Source organism: Diprion similis, chromosome 3 (genome assembly GCF_021155765.1).
Source record: "Diprion similis isolate iyDipSimi1 chromosome 3, iyDipSimi1.1, whole genome shotgun sequence".
NCBI classification, from domain to species: Eukaryota; Metazoa; Arthropoda; class Insecta; order Hymenoptera; family Diprionidae; genus Diprion; species Diprion similis.
In genome coordinates this window covers 7,809,280-7,825,260 of record NC_060107.1, presented here as the reverse complement: position 1 = coordinate 7,825,260, position 15,981 = coordinate 7,809,280, and the positions used below count along the sequence as shown (strand labels likewise).

The following is a 15,981-nucleotide window of genomic DNA, read 5'->3' as shown; positions in this document are numbered from 1 at the left end:
TACAAGTGTTCGGGTAATAGTATATGGTACATCAACAAGTTTTCAACTACTATTTAAATGGAAATGAATGACAATTTTAGAAAAAGAAGTGCAGTATATAAGCACATCACTGCAAGCAGACTATGACAATTGTTTTGAGAGATAGTTGTCCCAGTACTTCATAAGTATAGCTCAATTCATGCCCTACACATAGGTGCAACGTATCTATGCTGCAAACGATATGTATAATATCATAATGTCACTATTCCATGAGACCAATTCTCCCTTACACTTCTCGTATTTAGTCGGTCGCTGGCTGTCCACCATTTCAGATGCTTTCCTTAAAATCCTCGGTAAGATTTTAGCTTCTGTCCCTTTTCTCTCTTTTATGATTTTTTCGTGTTCCTGAGGGACCATTTAGTCTAGAAAGATACAAATCGACTCAGAGACCAAAAGATTTTTGCTCCGACAATCACAAAAAAAGTAAGACTAACCTCTTCGGGTTGTAGGTGAAAATGTTGGCGATATTGAATAGTGGTGAAAGCAGCACTCTAATTTAATCTATTGACGTCATCTTGCGAGTGGAATTGATTGCGCGCAGACCGAATACGCTGCGAGCAACGAGAATAAAAAAATAAAATGTTCATTGAGTTATCTAAGAGGTAACGAAGAAAAGCCACAAACTCATAGAACTTTCACAATGCGATGTGTATGATATTGTATTATCAATATTTAATGTAGCCCGTAATGGATTAAAATAAATGAATGAACGAAAATTCTTCGCATTTCTTGATCTGTCGGTCCTATGATATCTTAAATATCTTACTTGAATTCCTTGGGGTACAATTAGTCCAGAAAGGATCATTTTGATTGATTCCGACGCAAACATGTCTTAGCCCTAAAGGTCGCAATAAAAAGGGAGACCTATTCCTTCCGATTTCTACGGATGAAAATTTGCCAATTCCGTAAACCTGCCGAATTAAACAACGTTTTTATATATTCTTCACTCCAGGCGTTGCGAAGCGTTCGTTAACAGAAACTTTTCACTTTTCAAATTTTCACATTTCCCATCATCTAAGCATTTTAGTTGACTAAATGTTGCAGACCAATCAGAATGCTTAGATGATGGAAAATGTGAAAAGTTACATAACAGCCTTTCCAGACTCGTTACTCTATGTTACCGTCAGGGTCAGATCGTATAACTTCTTACAAGTCGTTCCGGTTTCGATAGTTAACTTCTGGTCTCCATACTGGATAGTTCAAGGCGGCCCATGCAGCGGTAGACTTGGTGTGATTTCTTCGTAATTACTTACTATTCGAAACTTCTCAAGCTCTGAAAATATGAATTCCTTACGTTTGGTATTTCGTCAGAATTTGCGGCAGTTACGGCAGTTTCACAAATGGTAGGCCGGTCATTCAATATTCCACAAAAGTCTCACGCTGTGTAGCACGTTTCGTTCAGCCAACGTTACCTAACCTATGCGCATTTGTTCCTAAACTATTCTTTTGCTAATTAATTACTAATATAATAGCAATACGAGCATACAACCGTGCCTGACTTCACCGACTATCTAGCTCCAACTCCAATTCATTAACAACGTTGTTTTATGCAAAAAAAAATTTCGCGTCTTTTATTTCAGTGCTACAACTCAACAAACAGCAACATCGGCTCAACCAGTTGAGCCACTGACCATTCCGGTTCCTGAGGGCGTAGACAAGCCTGTGAGCGATAAAATTGACAAAATAGCTAAAGACATAACGGCTTTGAATCTTATCGAGGTTGCAGAACTCAGCGATGTACTCAAAAAAAGGCTGAACCTTCCTGACGCACCCATCATGCCTATTGGTGGATTTGCTGTTGGACCTGCTGCTGGAGCTGAAGTCAGTATCCAATGATACATACAACACTTTACTGTGGTTAAAATGGTTTAAAATGTTTAAATCGAGGAAAACTTGGAGGAATTGAAAATTACAAGATACAAACCATCATTTTTATTTCTAATTATTATACATAACTCCTTGTACACTCACTAGTAACATGCTTGTTCCCTCCCAATAGGACGCCGAAGAGGGGCTCGCCAAAAAGAAAGTACAAACTGAATTCACAGTAAAACTTATGAAGTTCGATGAAAAACAGAAGGTGGCACTAATCAAAGAATGCAAAAATTTGTTGGAAGGGATGAATCTTGTTCAGGTAATGTTTTAATCGATTTTTTCTATTTTTATTGATTTTACGTGGTATTCAGTTGTCTCATTTCACCGAGCTTCAGTACTAAGGACAAACTTTCTTGTGTCATTTATTATATGTCAATAGATGCTTTGTTTTACATTATGTTTCTCAGAAACTCAATTGAATTTGTGTAAAGAATTTCTATGGTCATTCTGCAAGTAGTTTTAGAATCAGCATCAAAATTCTCCAATCACTTCCTGAGGTACATTCAGACTCTTTCGCAGCCACCTGTGTTATCTGCCGTGTAGCCTAAATAAATGATAGCAGACAACACTGGTGGCCGTGAATCGGTTAGAATGCACCTTGGGAGTTGTGCTTGACATGTTTCCTTAGAATCCGCTGAGGTGATTTTTGCTTTGTTCAATTTTTTACTAGTTTGATGTAATGAAACGTTTCTGTTAACAGCTTCATATTCAGGATTGAAAGTTCGATAAGACATGATTGATCCAGCTTGTGATGTTAAGAAATAATAAATATCGAGCTATCATTATTCATAAGTTTTTGTACTGCAGGCAAAGAAGTTTGTGGAAAGTGCCCCAACAGTTGTCAAAAGTGATATTCCAAAGGATGAAGCAGAGAAGATCAAAGAAGCACTGGCCAAAGTTGGTGCTGTAATTGAAATTGAATAAATCGTTGAGTAAAACGAAACCAAACACAGGACACAATTTGTAATTTGCAATCTAGACTTTTAGTAATAAATGTACATTAAACTAATTCAGTGTATATATTGTTGCCACTATTTATTCCTAAGTCAGTCCTATTCCCAATAAACGATCGTTTCAAAAATCAGAAATGAAAACCATTTTTATTTGACACTTATATCTCTGCACACATATAATTCTATCTTCACCACATTCATAAAAGCGGGACTGTTCGGTCCATATAGAAAACGAAGTATGTCAAGCCTTTCGTGAAATCGTCCGTATTTCCCTCCTTCGTCTGCTGCGTGGGTGTCGATAATCTCACAGGCGTATATTTAGGGTGCACGTAATATTATTGAAGAAACAAAATCAGTCGAGTTTGTGTATAATGCAAGATGAGCCTCCGAAGTACAGTACATTGAACATTCTCAAATTTCGTCAATATTGCCGGGCACAGATTACGTTCTTATCAAGAGTGATATTCAGTGCACGGGGCATCAGCGGAGGTGTTTACGCCCTTGCGCCACGACTACTGCCACGATGGCCGAGGAGGTTGACACAAACAGAAAAGCGGCGATGGAAGATATACCGCAAAATTCTTTCGAGGTGGGTGAAATGTGAAAAAATATCAAATTCAAGTGAAATGGTGCACCGTTTTATTAACTACATGTTTCCGTGACAATATCAAAGTGAATTATCAACGTTTTCACAATGATTCTGACAGGTGACCGCTGCAGCGGAGTCGAGAGACAACGAAGTAGGTGCGTTAGAATTTCAGGCCTCGCAAGTGATTTCGAGGCTTGAAGAGGCCGTCGAAAGGGCTGCCGATGGGGGCGGGACGACATGGAATAATCCTTCGGGATTTCTGTCTCAGGCAAAAAGCCCTGAGGAAATATTGGCCTTGATTCAGGTGAGATTGCACTAGCAGAAGCCATTGCCTTAACGCGATTGGCCTGTTTCGGCAGCGCCCGTATTTCAATTGGTAAATGCTCTTGGAACCTGAAATGGTCGAGTGTTGATTGCGCGCTTTCGGCAGATACAATCATATTTATGATAAAACCAAACTATACCGCCACGTTAGCACGGTTTAGCACACAATGATACGTCCTATCAGCCGCATACTAGACGCTATAGAATTACGCATTGCATTTCCTGCATGCAGCCACATTGAGAAGAACAAATGACTCTCTTCTCAGCCATATTATGCATTTTCTTTTAGTTTATGCGGTCCATCGAAAATGGGAAAAGAAATATAGCTCTGCGCGGACAATATGAAGGTCCAAAAAATTCGAATACGCTGCGCTGATTTCTTATGAATAAAAATACTATAAATTAGATCATGCTTGTTTTCATTGATTTCGTTAGTATACAATATTTCCTATTAAAGTATCATAAAATATTCAATGGATCGAGTACTTCCAGATATAATGATGGAGATTGGTACAGGTGTTTTACGTCAAGGGTTCATTGCGATCAGACTTATCAGAAGATTATCTGATGGCAGAAAATATATTTCTTCAAAAGAGTCACGTTTACTTATAAAAGTACTGTATTGTTGTATTCAAAAAAATCTCAATTCAATACAGTACCATAAAACCTAATAGCATTTGTGAAGAATTTTTGATATTTTTATGGATTACCAAAAATAATTACCTCATTACTCCGTTATCAGTGCTGTATGATTTAATTTTGCATGGATGTTAGAATATCTTGTTTAAGAATTTCTTTTACAAATATTACCTATCTTGTATTTATTCTTATTCCATTTCGATTAAAATTGAATGTGTATTTTGTTTGTATAGGATTTGGTGATTCACGAAGATGCGCCAGTACAGACAACCGATGAAGACAGTAACGAGCCTCCGGCAAGCCAATTAACGACTTTACCGACGTTAACAGATGCTGCAAAATTGTCACTTGTAGCTAACAGCGTATCCGCTTATGCCGCTGCATTGCCAAGAGCACATGCACAGAGACTGGCTGGCCGGCTGGCTGCCGATACTACAAGATGGCTCAGTCACATTTTCAGGTTCGTCGACTGTGCATCATCGTTCCATGAGGACCATTTAGAAGGATTGGTCAGAGTGGCCAGACTAGCATTGCATAGAAAATATCCAAGATATATAGAAGACGGTTTTACAGCACTGGCGGCCTCTCCCCCGTTAATTTACAGTTCAGTTGCAGCGCCACTTGGAGTTGTCCAACATCTGTGTAGGCAGGTGTGTAAATATGAAAGTGATCTGAAAATTCATGTCGAAGCTTGTAGATATGCTAAACAGTCGATCTGCATACACATTTGATCGATTATTTCGCAGAAGTATATAGTTGAAATAATCTGAACTTCTTCACTTATGTGCTAAATAATTCGTAAAATTGAACCTAAATTAAAACTTAAAACAAATTGAAAAACAAGTTATTTATCTTCCAGCTTTCATTACCATTGCATTGTATGCGTCCAATTCCGCATAACACAATGTTTGGATCAAGGCACAGCATGGATGTGTCTGCTCTTGAACGTCGTTTGGCTGAAGACAGTCAATCAAACAGCGTCACTCCATTACTAGTTTTAGCAGAAGCAGGCTCTATGCTGACTGGGCACTGTGATAATATTACTAGGTTAAGAGAAATCTGTGACAAATACAACGTCTGGCTGCATTTGAGGGGGCATTCGCTAGCAGCACTAACTTTAAATAACTCTACTAAGGATTTGGTGAGAATTACTTTTAGATATTTAAAAATTATCAGTGAGTATTATGATGATCAAAGGAATTATGAATGCATTGATTTGTAGTAATTATGAGTTCACTGAAGCACTTAACATTGTTCAGAAATTTCTTTATCACTTTTTGTTTTAAATAATGTAATTTTTACTCTTTCTATTTTAGCCTGCAAAAATTGCTGACAGTGTGACTTTGCCTGTAGGAACTTGGCTAGGAATTCCATCACTCCCTGTTGTAGTATCCTTTCAATTACATCGTACCAAATACCTGAAGCATTTTTTTTTGTTCCACAAAACTACCAAGGCACAAAAGACTAACTGGAGTGAAAAGTAACTTCAATTCTTTCATATTACGTCCCTTAATCTTATAAATAGACACTGTACAGGTTGACTGATACCAAAGGTGGTCGGCCAACACCCAGAGATACGACACTTTCGTTAGTGTCAGGTCTAATGTCGGACTCTTTATCACGACGTCTACCGACGTTACCATTATGGGCTGCCTTACAAGCACTGGGTCGAGACGGGATTCAGAATAGATTTAAGCAGTGTTTTTTAGCAGTTGAAGAACTCTACAATAAAATCAAGAAATTCAATTGCATCAGGTTATTGGTAATACACTGATCCGTCATCGTTTTGTTAGAAAAAAAATTATCACAACTCACATATTGCTAAATGCATTACAATACCTATAATTTCCTTCAATGAATTCTAACATGAAAGTATTTTTTGAATTATCTTCCTTGAAAAGTAACTACTTTAGGGATTTCTTTTAGAGTCAAACACCAGGTGGAGAAACCGGATCATACACAATAAATGAATTGTTGACGAATCCGATTGGGAGTCCTCAATTGTACGAAATAGTGGCCAGTTCCCTAGTACTGCAATTTATACCCGCAGATCGTGATCCGCAAGCGACGGAACGCGTACCACCTTATTATGACAAATTGAATTCTTGGCTCGGTCAAACTTTGCCACGTGATGTTGAAAATGTGCAAATAGAATTATGCGAAATTGAACAGCACGGTGTTGCAATCCGAATTTGTCCCATAGAATGCCCAGACAAACCTCCGACTAGTGAAGATATTGACAATGTTGTCGCATGTCTGGAACAGCAAATTGTAAGGGATATTGAATAACATCTATAGTTGTATAGAAAGGATTATTTTTCGCATATTATACATGTTGCATCTCTGCAGGAGATCCTGTTGGCAACTGTTGAACACAAAGAAACGTTTGTGAAGCTGGTCTCAGAAAATGATTCTCTTCATTTGGTTGATATGGCTGGCTGGGCAGGCTTAGGTGGAGTCCGATATGCTCCTCCAACATGGGCCAACGTCATGACTGATCAGGCCAAAGATGAACTTAACAGATTAAATACACAGTTGGTGGAGGCGTTAAGAAGCACGGACGCAGCATTCTCATTGGGTGAAGGTGCCGATGGCTTGGCTTGTGTTAGATTTGGCATGGTTACACAGGATACAGGTACATCTTTGTGCATCTAAGGAAAAAAAGACATATTTGAAACTATGCAAATATCTACAATTTCTTTTGTAAGAATATATTGATCAGGAGATAGTTTAAAAAATATTCTATATGGGTTTCAGATGTCGCCGAATTATTGTCACTGGTATTACAAGTTGGTCAGGAAGTTGAAGCTAGTTCGAAACTATTAGATACAATGTCCGAGGTCGTTAAGAGAGGTATAGAAGCAGCGCAAACCGATTTGGAACGAGAAAATGCCGAGAAACTTTGGCAGGAAGGGATTCTCAGACATGTTCCTGTCGTCGGAACTTTTGTCAATTGGTGGAGCCCGCCTAACAAAGAGGCAGGTGTAAGAGGTCGAAGTTTAAATTTACAAGCTGGTAAGTTACTGATGAATAATTCGAAAATTGACACAGTGCAAAAGTGTTCAAATTCACCTTATCCGAATTACTGAGAATATCAGTTTTCACATTTAAATATTTATGTATTTTTATGAAATTACAGGCGTTGTTGAAAGTACAGAGAATATATATAAGTACCATATGCAGTTGCAACCAAATTCGACTAATAGTAACGGTTCAGGAGCCAGAACACCACCACAACCGTTAGTCCAAACTCCAGTTGGTGCTAATAGTCAGAGCCACAGTCGTTCGTCCAGCCATTCTAGTCTACAGAGTGGTAAAAGTGTTTTGTCAATATCTAGTACAGCATGCGCTCAACCCCAGGTGAAAGAGGAATCAACAGAGCAAGCAGCTAGTTCGTAGTGGATTTTATCAATTTCAATCCCAAGTGTAATTATGCAGCAGCTTCCGAGCGAGATGTTCCTTTAAAAATGCGTTTGAAAATAAAATCACCTTAGCATTACACAGTGTCTCCACATAGCGAAATTAGTCGCATACCTTCATTTTTGTGCAAGAATGGGTTGGATTAGTTTGGATCGCCCCTGGAGTAATGGCGATGGCAGACACAATGGTGATAATGGTACAGATGATACTTCTTAAGAAGGTACTGAATTTTCATAACGTAATAACTTGAGCGACGATAAATTATTTTGCGAAAGAACATGCCGTTTAGAAGCTGACATTCAGATTTAGAGTTGGACTATATATATTTTTTTTTCTACGCGTCACTGTTCGAAGAACTCTAATGTCTAAAATAGCATACTTTGAATGAGTAACAATTTGAAAATACCAAGGAATTCGCGCGAATAAAATTTGCCTTGTAATAATTCTAATGAATAAGTCAAATAATGTAATTGACAAATTTCTGTACATACAATTTACTTGTGATTGACATTTGATATCGGAATAATGATACAACAAAACTGCAATAAACAGGTCAAGTTAATTACATTAATTGATCTTTCATTCATTATTTTACCAAGAAAAGCAAACCCATACATTTGAAACACGAATTGTAAAATGGGCATGAGTGTTCAAACCCCTAAATCTTTCACTATACAAGGAAAATCTCGTTTTTCGTTGATCGCATGCCTTACTAAGTCATAGGAATCGCATCACAATTTGCAACTCAATTAAACAATGACCCAGTCAGCCGAAAATTACCTAGTGCCCAGTAGGATTAAAATAATTTGCATAGTTGTAAAATGGACTAAGATGTTAATCTCAGTAAGCAAGTATTAGATACATGTATTATTTGAAAATTAAAATACATAATTTTTCAATTTATAATAGTTATACGATGTTTTATCACACTAAATTTGCAATATTCAGTAACAATCATCCCGTATGTATGCCTATATATATGATTCTAAAGCACAACAAATGCTTAATACGACATGTGATAACATGACTCAATTGTGATTGTTTCAAGTATTAATATTACTTTTATCATTATTGCATTTTCGTGATTGTTTTTTCTTGGTAGATTTGAAACATCTTGTTTTATCGATTCTAAGCAAAGAATTCAGTGAAACAAATCGAAAAACAGAAATATAAATCAAATCTATCACGGCGCATTACATATCCTAGCCTCGCTTCAGTGAAACAAAGTAATCATTTAACAAGGAAAGAAAAAAAAAAGAAATTCTGCAATGTTAATTACTTATTTGGATGTAATTTCTCTGAGTATAATTTGGATTTTGAAATATGACAAAGATTAGTTAATATTATACCGAAATTAAAACATTGTTGTTGACAGATATTTACAATAAATTACGCTCGTATGTATATTTATGTACTGAACTGTTGTAATAAAGTATTGCTACTTAATAAAATATTATTGAAAAATGATAAAATCTTGGGTACTTTCTTCTCTCCTTTTTATTTACTTTCTTGAATTTCATAATTTCGCAACTAATCGATCTCTGGTTTAGTCATTTTGTTTCAGCGGATATTGTTGAAATTGATCAAATGTGAAACTGGACAGAAAATTGAATACGCACAAGAAAGACATTAATGTTTTATTATTGTCGTGTGCAAAAGCTTTGAGATTTTATTTAAAGCGTTTACCAAGTAAAACTGCAATGCCTATCACGGCAGAATAGCGTTACTGCACTATCATTTTTGGTTGGCATTAGTCAATCTTGATAGTAACAGCTTTCATATTATGTATTGAGAATCGGGATCCACGTATTTTGCGTAAAAGAAGCTTAAAAATAGAACCGCTCTGCAATCTAAAATATCACTTTCTGTAGTATAAACGTTGACCAATACAGATCACTGAAATAAATTGATTATACGTATGTGTGTCAAAAAACAAACATAAATGCTTGGATTAAATCTTTCAGAATGTTTTTGTCCTTCTTCGACTTTTCGCCATCAGTCAAACGAAATTAGTTCAGCTGTATCAGGCTTTTGCTCCTCTTTCTGCCTTGGTTGCGGCTGAACATTTGCAGGAGGAGCTGACTGGACAACCGATGGTTGGTATTGCATCGGTGGCGGTGGTCCTTGACTTGGTCCCATTTGCGGAGGGTTTTGCATTTCAGGTATGCCAGGTCCTTGTTGCACCGGAGGCTGTTGATTTGGCTGCATAGAAACGCCAGCAGTAGCAGGTGGTCCTTGTATAGGGCCAGAAATTTGGGGTGGCAGACCGCTATTAGAAGATTGGGGTAATGGCGGTCCTTGCGGAACAGGCACATGACCCTGTGGGCCTTGAGGCCCTGATTGTGGAGGCATGTGGCCTGGTGGACCCATTTGATGACCACTCGATTGTTGGAGTTGCTGCAGAGGAGGAGGTCCAGGCATCTGGAGAATTTTGAATGTGCGTTACGGATGTAATTTGACTGAAATATCATTGACAATGATTCTCACGACGGTATTACTATTTTAGTTACTGAACATACCATTCCTGGTCCCGAAACTGGCATGCGCCCCATGCTTTCTCGGTTCTGAATAGATTGTTCAGGTGGACCTTGTTGTTCTGGCCCTCCCATGGGGCCCATCATGTGAGGCGGAGGACCCATGGACTGCATACCATAACCTGGCATTGGGTACTGATTCATAGGTGGTTGAGCATACATGTATACTCCTTGATTTGTTGGTGACATCGGATTGTAATTTTGCCCAGGATTTTGATACTGGACATGACGAACTGGAGAACCTTGGGCAGGTGGACCCATGAAGCCAGGCACTTGTTGATAACCAGCTGTGTCATTGGAGGAAATTAATAAAAAAAAGAATGATCTAGATGGTAATTCATAATTGATAAGACAATTCTTAACGATTTTTTTACCTAGTATGTACTGCTGCTTTTGTTGTTCTTGGCGCATCTGCATTTCCCTTTCTTGTTCCTGAATTCTTTGGAGTGCAAGCTGACGTTGATATTGTAAGTATTCCTGTTTCTTTTGACGCATAATTTCCAATTTGTGAGCCATTTGCAGCTGCCTCTGTCGCTCAGCTTCTTCAGCTTGCCTCCTCAACTTCTCTCTGTGCTCCTCTCTTAATGCGTCCAGTGCTGCTCTCGCATCCTTCATTTGGGCTAATTTATCCTGGAGTCCTTCGTAATACACCCGACCGTCGTCTTGTTCCTGAATGTATCGAAGCAGCCTTGAACAAATAGGTATTTACAGTTAGAATTGGTTCTCCGTTTCACTTGCCAACTCGATTATGTACACATAAACAAATATATCTAACCACGAAAATCAGGAAAAATATTTTAAGTAATAAGATCAAATGTTGGAGAATTACTTTGAGTGCATGGCTGTTATATTCATAAACAAGGTCTGCACAGAACTGTCATTGGCGATCGATCTTCCCCTGGACGAGTTACTTTTCATTCTGTTGACAAAAATCTCCACTTGCGACCTAAGAGCGGCAACAAATTCTTCCATTTGAGTATCGATTTCTCCATTCTGCTGCTTTGTCATTATTATTTTCTGCGGCATCGGGCTGCTTATGTTGGGTGCAGATGGACTGGCCACGTCGGCTCTGGCACCATGTTCTTCAATCACAGTTTGACGTTGTTCCCAGTATTTACGATTAAGATATTTTGCCAATTCAGGATTAACTTCCTCCTCTTCATCTTTCATTCTGGATGGGCTGGTACCTTGCTGTTTTGAAACGATCAAGATATACAGACAACCTTCCTAGATCTTCATTTTTAACATTTTGGTGCCATGTCCTCAAATTTTATGAGCAGATGTTCAGGCAAAAGTAATGTAACTATAACGTAAACCATTATTTTCAAACTAACCGGAGATGGTGGTGGAGAATATGCTGCTCTGGACATAGCTGGTATAGGGTTAGTTTTTAACGAACTTGTAACGCGTTTCTTTTCTTTCTCCTTGTGTTCAGCTTCACTTTGGCTCAGAGCAAGAGCAAGCTGAAGTTCCTCTTCCTCTTGGAGCTCTTCGGCAGTTTTGCGTGGTGGTACCTGCTCCAGAAATGGGTTTGCAATTAAATTGATGCATTATTGGATCATCAGAGATTGACAGCACCCTAAATCATCACTATAAGGCCCTACTTGTGGATTAAACTGTAGTTCTTTAATTTACAATAACTACTATTACATTATAAAATGGTTCATCGTTTGAAGTATTTCTACGATATCTTGGGTTTAAAAATTTGTTGGATTTCTTTAAAGGATTATTCCTATGCCGGTTCATCATTAATGGGAGATCTAAAATTCAGTACAACTAGCTCATTCACATGGGTATGGAATGATTTGGAAAATTGATAAAGCTTGAATACCTCTGTTAATTTGACAGAAAAAACGTCAGAAGACTGTCACTGACTAACAAATGAAAGGTAAAAAATTATCGCGATTATATGGTACTTGATAGAAAGTTATAATAAAATGATGTCAGTTGATTTACCACATTAAAATTGCAACATTAGGTGTACATCTTGATTGAACTACTGATTGAAATATTAACTTACAGAGAATAGTATTATCGTAACACACATATCTGTGTTGCTGGTAAAGCCATTACTCTCGTACAAGAAAGCTAATTATTGGAGTCATTGTGAATGACTCACAAAACCTAACGCCAAAATGAGGATAAATGTTAGTAACGTTAACGTAACGAAACATCAGGAGAAAAAATCATAAATGCGCAACTTTACAATGACCTTCATGGAGTTAGCTCTTCAAAATAAGAGTATGTTTTGTTTATCATGGTTTACCAAATTTCACAGATTCCTAAAGGTGCGAAGTAACATTACTAATTTCATGCTCATGTGCTAAGCACAAGTTGTATATTACTAATCGTATGCTTCTCAAGTAAACTAGTATATGGATACAAAACGATATGTTGAATGTAGTTGAATGCAAAAATGAAATACTTTCTTTTATTAATAGGAAATTGGTGTAGTCGTTTTCATAACAATGACGGTTTAGCAAAATAAAAAACTTACTTGTTGTTGCTGAGCTAAAGAGCTACTCAGATATTCAGCTGGCAGGTCCGTTTCTTTCGGAGCCCCAGTGGTTGGTCTAAAAAAAAAGGACAACAGGATTATTTGGGTTATTGATTGATGAGAGAAATTGATTGAATTTTGAAAGACATTTGATAGTACTGACTTGTTGACTTGATCATAGCAAGCTTCGCAAACTCTAACTTCTTTTTCTATACCAAATTTCGGTAAGGTTGACGTCTTGCTGGAGCATTGGCCACAAAATACTTGTCCGCAAGCTCGACAGTGATGCTTTCGCTGTACCATGTTAAAAACCACTCTACATCGGTGACATACGTCACCATCGGCCCATTCCGGTGCTGTATCTGCGCTGAACATTGCGTCACTTTCTTTCAAAGTTGGGAATTTGTAATTCTCAGCTTTCATAATATTCACTGTATCCTAGAATGGCGAAGAAAAAAAGGTTCAAAAAGAATAATCCACTGCGTAGCATCATAACTTTTCAAAAATTATACCTGAATAATAGAAATAAGAATGAAGAACTTTCAAATAGAAGCCCCTCAACATACAACAGACAAGAACTGACTGCATGTTATGACTGGTTGTGAATCATTGTTTACTCATATTCTTATCAGTTAATTACATAGATTAGGGGGCAAATTGAATACTTTGCCTGAAAAACGTATCACTGTTCATGTGCGAATGAGCCAAATTGTAAAGTAAATATTTTATATAGTATCATCAAAGGTGCGAATGACAAGTATACATCGTACCTGTACAGCTCTATACTTTGGGCTGTTTCTAAATGCAAAGGCCCAGGCTTGAATCAGCTCTAGAATCTTTGTTCGGATGTCTTCATGTGGGGAAGTTTTGACAAGCTCTCTTAGCTGTTCCATATACTGCTTTGTACCAATTTCATCGTGAATTAGACTCCCGCAGTTCTTTACACAAGACTCAAGGACCTGTCCGACAAAAAACAATTGTGATTATTGGGAGGTAAAATTTTGTCAGATATATTTATTGCACATAATTTTTTTTTTTAATTTTATAATCAGTGGTCATTTCTCACTAACCAATAATCCGAACAGAGCGATGTGTGGATTTGGATTTGTAAGCTTCCTCTTTATGGCGCCGAGTGCGTATTTTGGCCTGAATGAAAAATTATAAATAATTACTAATCATTTCTTTATTAAAAAAAATGTCGATTGTACTTTCACTTAATTGAACCATTGTTAGAGTACTTTGTACTATTTTTTATCTGATAATACTCTAAACCTTATGTAAGCATTCAAATTGAAATCGGCTTTACCTGCCAAAAGTCCGTTAAAATGAGCATTAAAAAAATCCCAAGGTGAAACTAATATACTGTTGAATTGTGAAAAAGCTCGTCAAACAAAAATAATTACATGGTGAAATAGAAAATGAAGAAGAAAATCATGCAACTTTTGAGAAAGATTAGGATGAAACATTAAGGTTCTTATCTTGTATAGAATTCCATTGAAACTTGAAGTAAATGTGTCCGGGATGCAAAGAAAACTATAATATTATCTAAAAAAGATTGTGACTCAAAGATTCAAACCATTTTCGTTACGAAATAGTCATATTTCAGACTGTACATTATGTAAGAACTTATTAGAAAAAGTACTTTGACCGGTATACTAAAAGAATAATTTTTATAGACGCATATCCTGTGACAAAAGATTGTGAATATACCACAAATGATAAAGGATATATTAAGTGTAGTAATAGATAAGAATGAAACATAACGAGCAGCAAAATGGAAAAAACCTGCTTACTGACATCAGTTGACACAATTGCCCGAGATTTTTTATCTGACATAAAGAATAGTTAGGTCGTTTGAAAACAAAACATTTTACAAGTATCAGTATTAACTTAAAATATACAACTGTTTTCAATCATAAGCGAACAAGGATTGTAAATTGACTAAAACAATTTTGTCATGCAATCAGGGTTACAAAATCTGATATGAGACACATCGTTACGAGTTTGAAAGTTTCTTAGGAGGAACAATACACTGTTAGTAATGAGAGGCGTTGAAAAGCTTTTTCATTTTGCACTACATTTAGTTTATATTCTCTGTTAAAAGGTATTGACACACCAGTAGCTGTAAGAACCAGCGCTCTAATCGTGTGGAACTCTTACGTGTGTATGAAGATTCCAAGTCAGTGAACACATAGAGCGAGAACGTATAATAAGACCAGAATGAAATGAGATGTATGATAAAAATATGAAAACTATTTAAGTGTTATAAAGCGCGGCTGTAAGGTACCTATTGGTACATATATATACCCGTGGAATGTGATTTTGTAGGTTAAGTTTGATAGAAATAAGTCTCCTATATACTCACTGCACGTCACCCTGTCTTATGAGATCGCAGATTTGTAAAATCGTCGGCCAGTCTGGTTCAAGCCGCAAGTTACTCGTAGCTTTATCTACGCGGAATAAAATGGGAGTGAAAAAAAAACTACGTAGAGATATAGAGGTATTGAAAATATGTAAGCGAAAGCGTAGAAGCTTCTCTGTCACTGACGCACAGATTACGTTTCCACCTCGATACTTACCAAGTAACTTATCAAAGGGCGACGAGTTTCGGAACATTCTACCACACGAAAAATTGTTGTGTTTCTTCTTCGCAATTTAATTGTTTTACACGCACTGTTAACCAATTTTTGCTCACTTAATTAACTTCTTCTGACACTCCTGCTTGGAAATGTCAATGATTCGTCATCACTACTCTGGTCAAATGTAAATTCGTGAATACGTCGTGTTTACGTGCCATCGGCATTCGGACAACCTTATTGGCCGGTTCCCTTTTAACACTCGGCCTGATTGTTGCGATACAGCATCGGTCTGATTGTGAGTCACGCACTTATTTTAGAACTGTCGGTAACTGAAACCAGAGATTTTCAAATAAATAGAAAAAGAATATACCAAATTAATTCCCGCTAGACGTTTTGTAAATTTACAAAGTATGCGAAACGGATTGTGATGTTAAAAAGAATGATTAAATAAGTTACCTTCAACGCGCCTGATGGCTGACAACTTTTCTTCAAAAATCGGTAACATCGAATCCTGAATTATCTGCAATACAGT

The 15,981-nt window shown here is 37.2% G+C and overlaps 3 protein-coding genes across 5 annotated transcripts; 2 read left to right on the top strand and 1 right to left on the bottom strand.

The window, feature by feature from the left end:
- The first annotated feature begins 1,230 nt into the window (after positions 1-1,230).
- Positions 1,231-2,932, top strand: LOC124404404 (39S ribosomal protein L12, mitochondrial). Its single transcript, XM_046878500.1, has 4 exons — positions 1,231-1,382; positions 1,620-1,860; positions 2,039-2,173; positions 2,722-2,932. Exons 1-4 carry the CDS (start codon positions 1,321-1,323, stop codon positions 2,836-2,838), a joined length of 555 nt encoding a protein of 184 aa, XP_046734456.1. The 5' UTR covers positions 1,231-1,320; the 3' UTR covers positions 2,839-2,932.
- Positions 2,933-3,281: 349 nt separating this feature from the next.
- On the top strand, positions 3,282-9,155 carry LOC124416761 (pyridoxal-dependent decarboxylase domain-containing protein 1). The gene is made up of 10 exons (XM_046898073.1): positions 3,282-3,456; positions 3,575-3,760; positions 4,653-5,069; positions 5,279-5,560; positions 5,736-5,807; positions 5,945-6,181; positions 6,346-6,690; positions 6,769-7,054; positions 7,177-7,434; positions 7,559-9,155. The coding sequence occupies exons 1-10, from the start codon at positions 3,391-3,393 to the stop codon at positions 7,816-7,818; spliced, it is 2,409 nt and encodes an 802-aa protein (XP_046754029.1). The 5' UTR covers positions 3,282-3,390; the 3' UTR covers positions 7,819-9,155.
- On the bottom strand, positions 8,535-15,621 carry LOC124416762 (hepatocyte growth factor-regulated tyrosine kinase substrate). Of its 3 annotated transcripts, none has more exons than XM_046898076.1 (11): positions 15,450-15,621; positions 15,236-15,320; positions 13,941-14,016; positions 13,641-13,829; positions 13,034-13,308; positions 12,871-12,946; positions 11,708-11,890; positions 11,203-11,564; positions 10,748-11,061; positions 10,359-10,660; positions 8,535-10,236 (listed from the first exon to the last, which is right to left on the bottom strand). In XM_046898076.1, the coding sequence occupies exons 1-11, from the start codon at positions 15,484-15,486 to the stop codon at positions 9,835-9,837; spliced, it is 2,301 nt and encodes a 766-aa protein (XP_046754032.1). In that variant the 5' UTR covers positions 15,487-15,621; the 3' UTR covers positions 8,535-9,834. The 3 variants fall into 3 exon arrangements, with proteins under 3 accessions (XP_046754032.1, XP_046754030.1, XP_046754031.1); XM_046898074.1 differs by having other exon boundaries at positions 8,535-10,260; positions 15,450-15,620; XM_046898075.1 differs by having other exon boundaries at positions 8,535-10,260; positions 11,708-11,887; positions 15,450-15,620.
- Between the last annotated feature and the right edge of the window lie 360 nt (positions 15,622-15,981).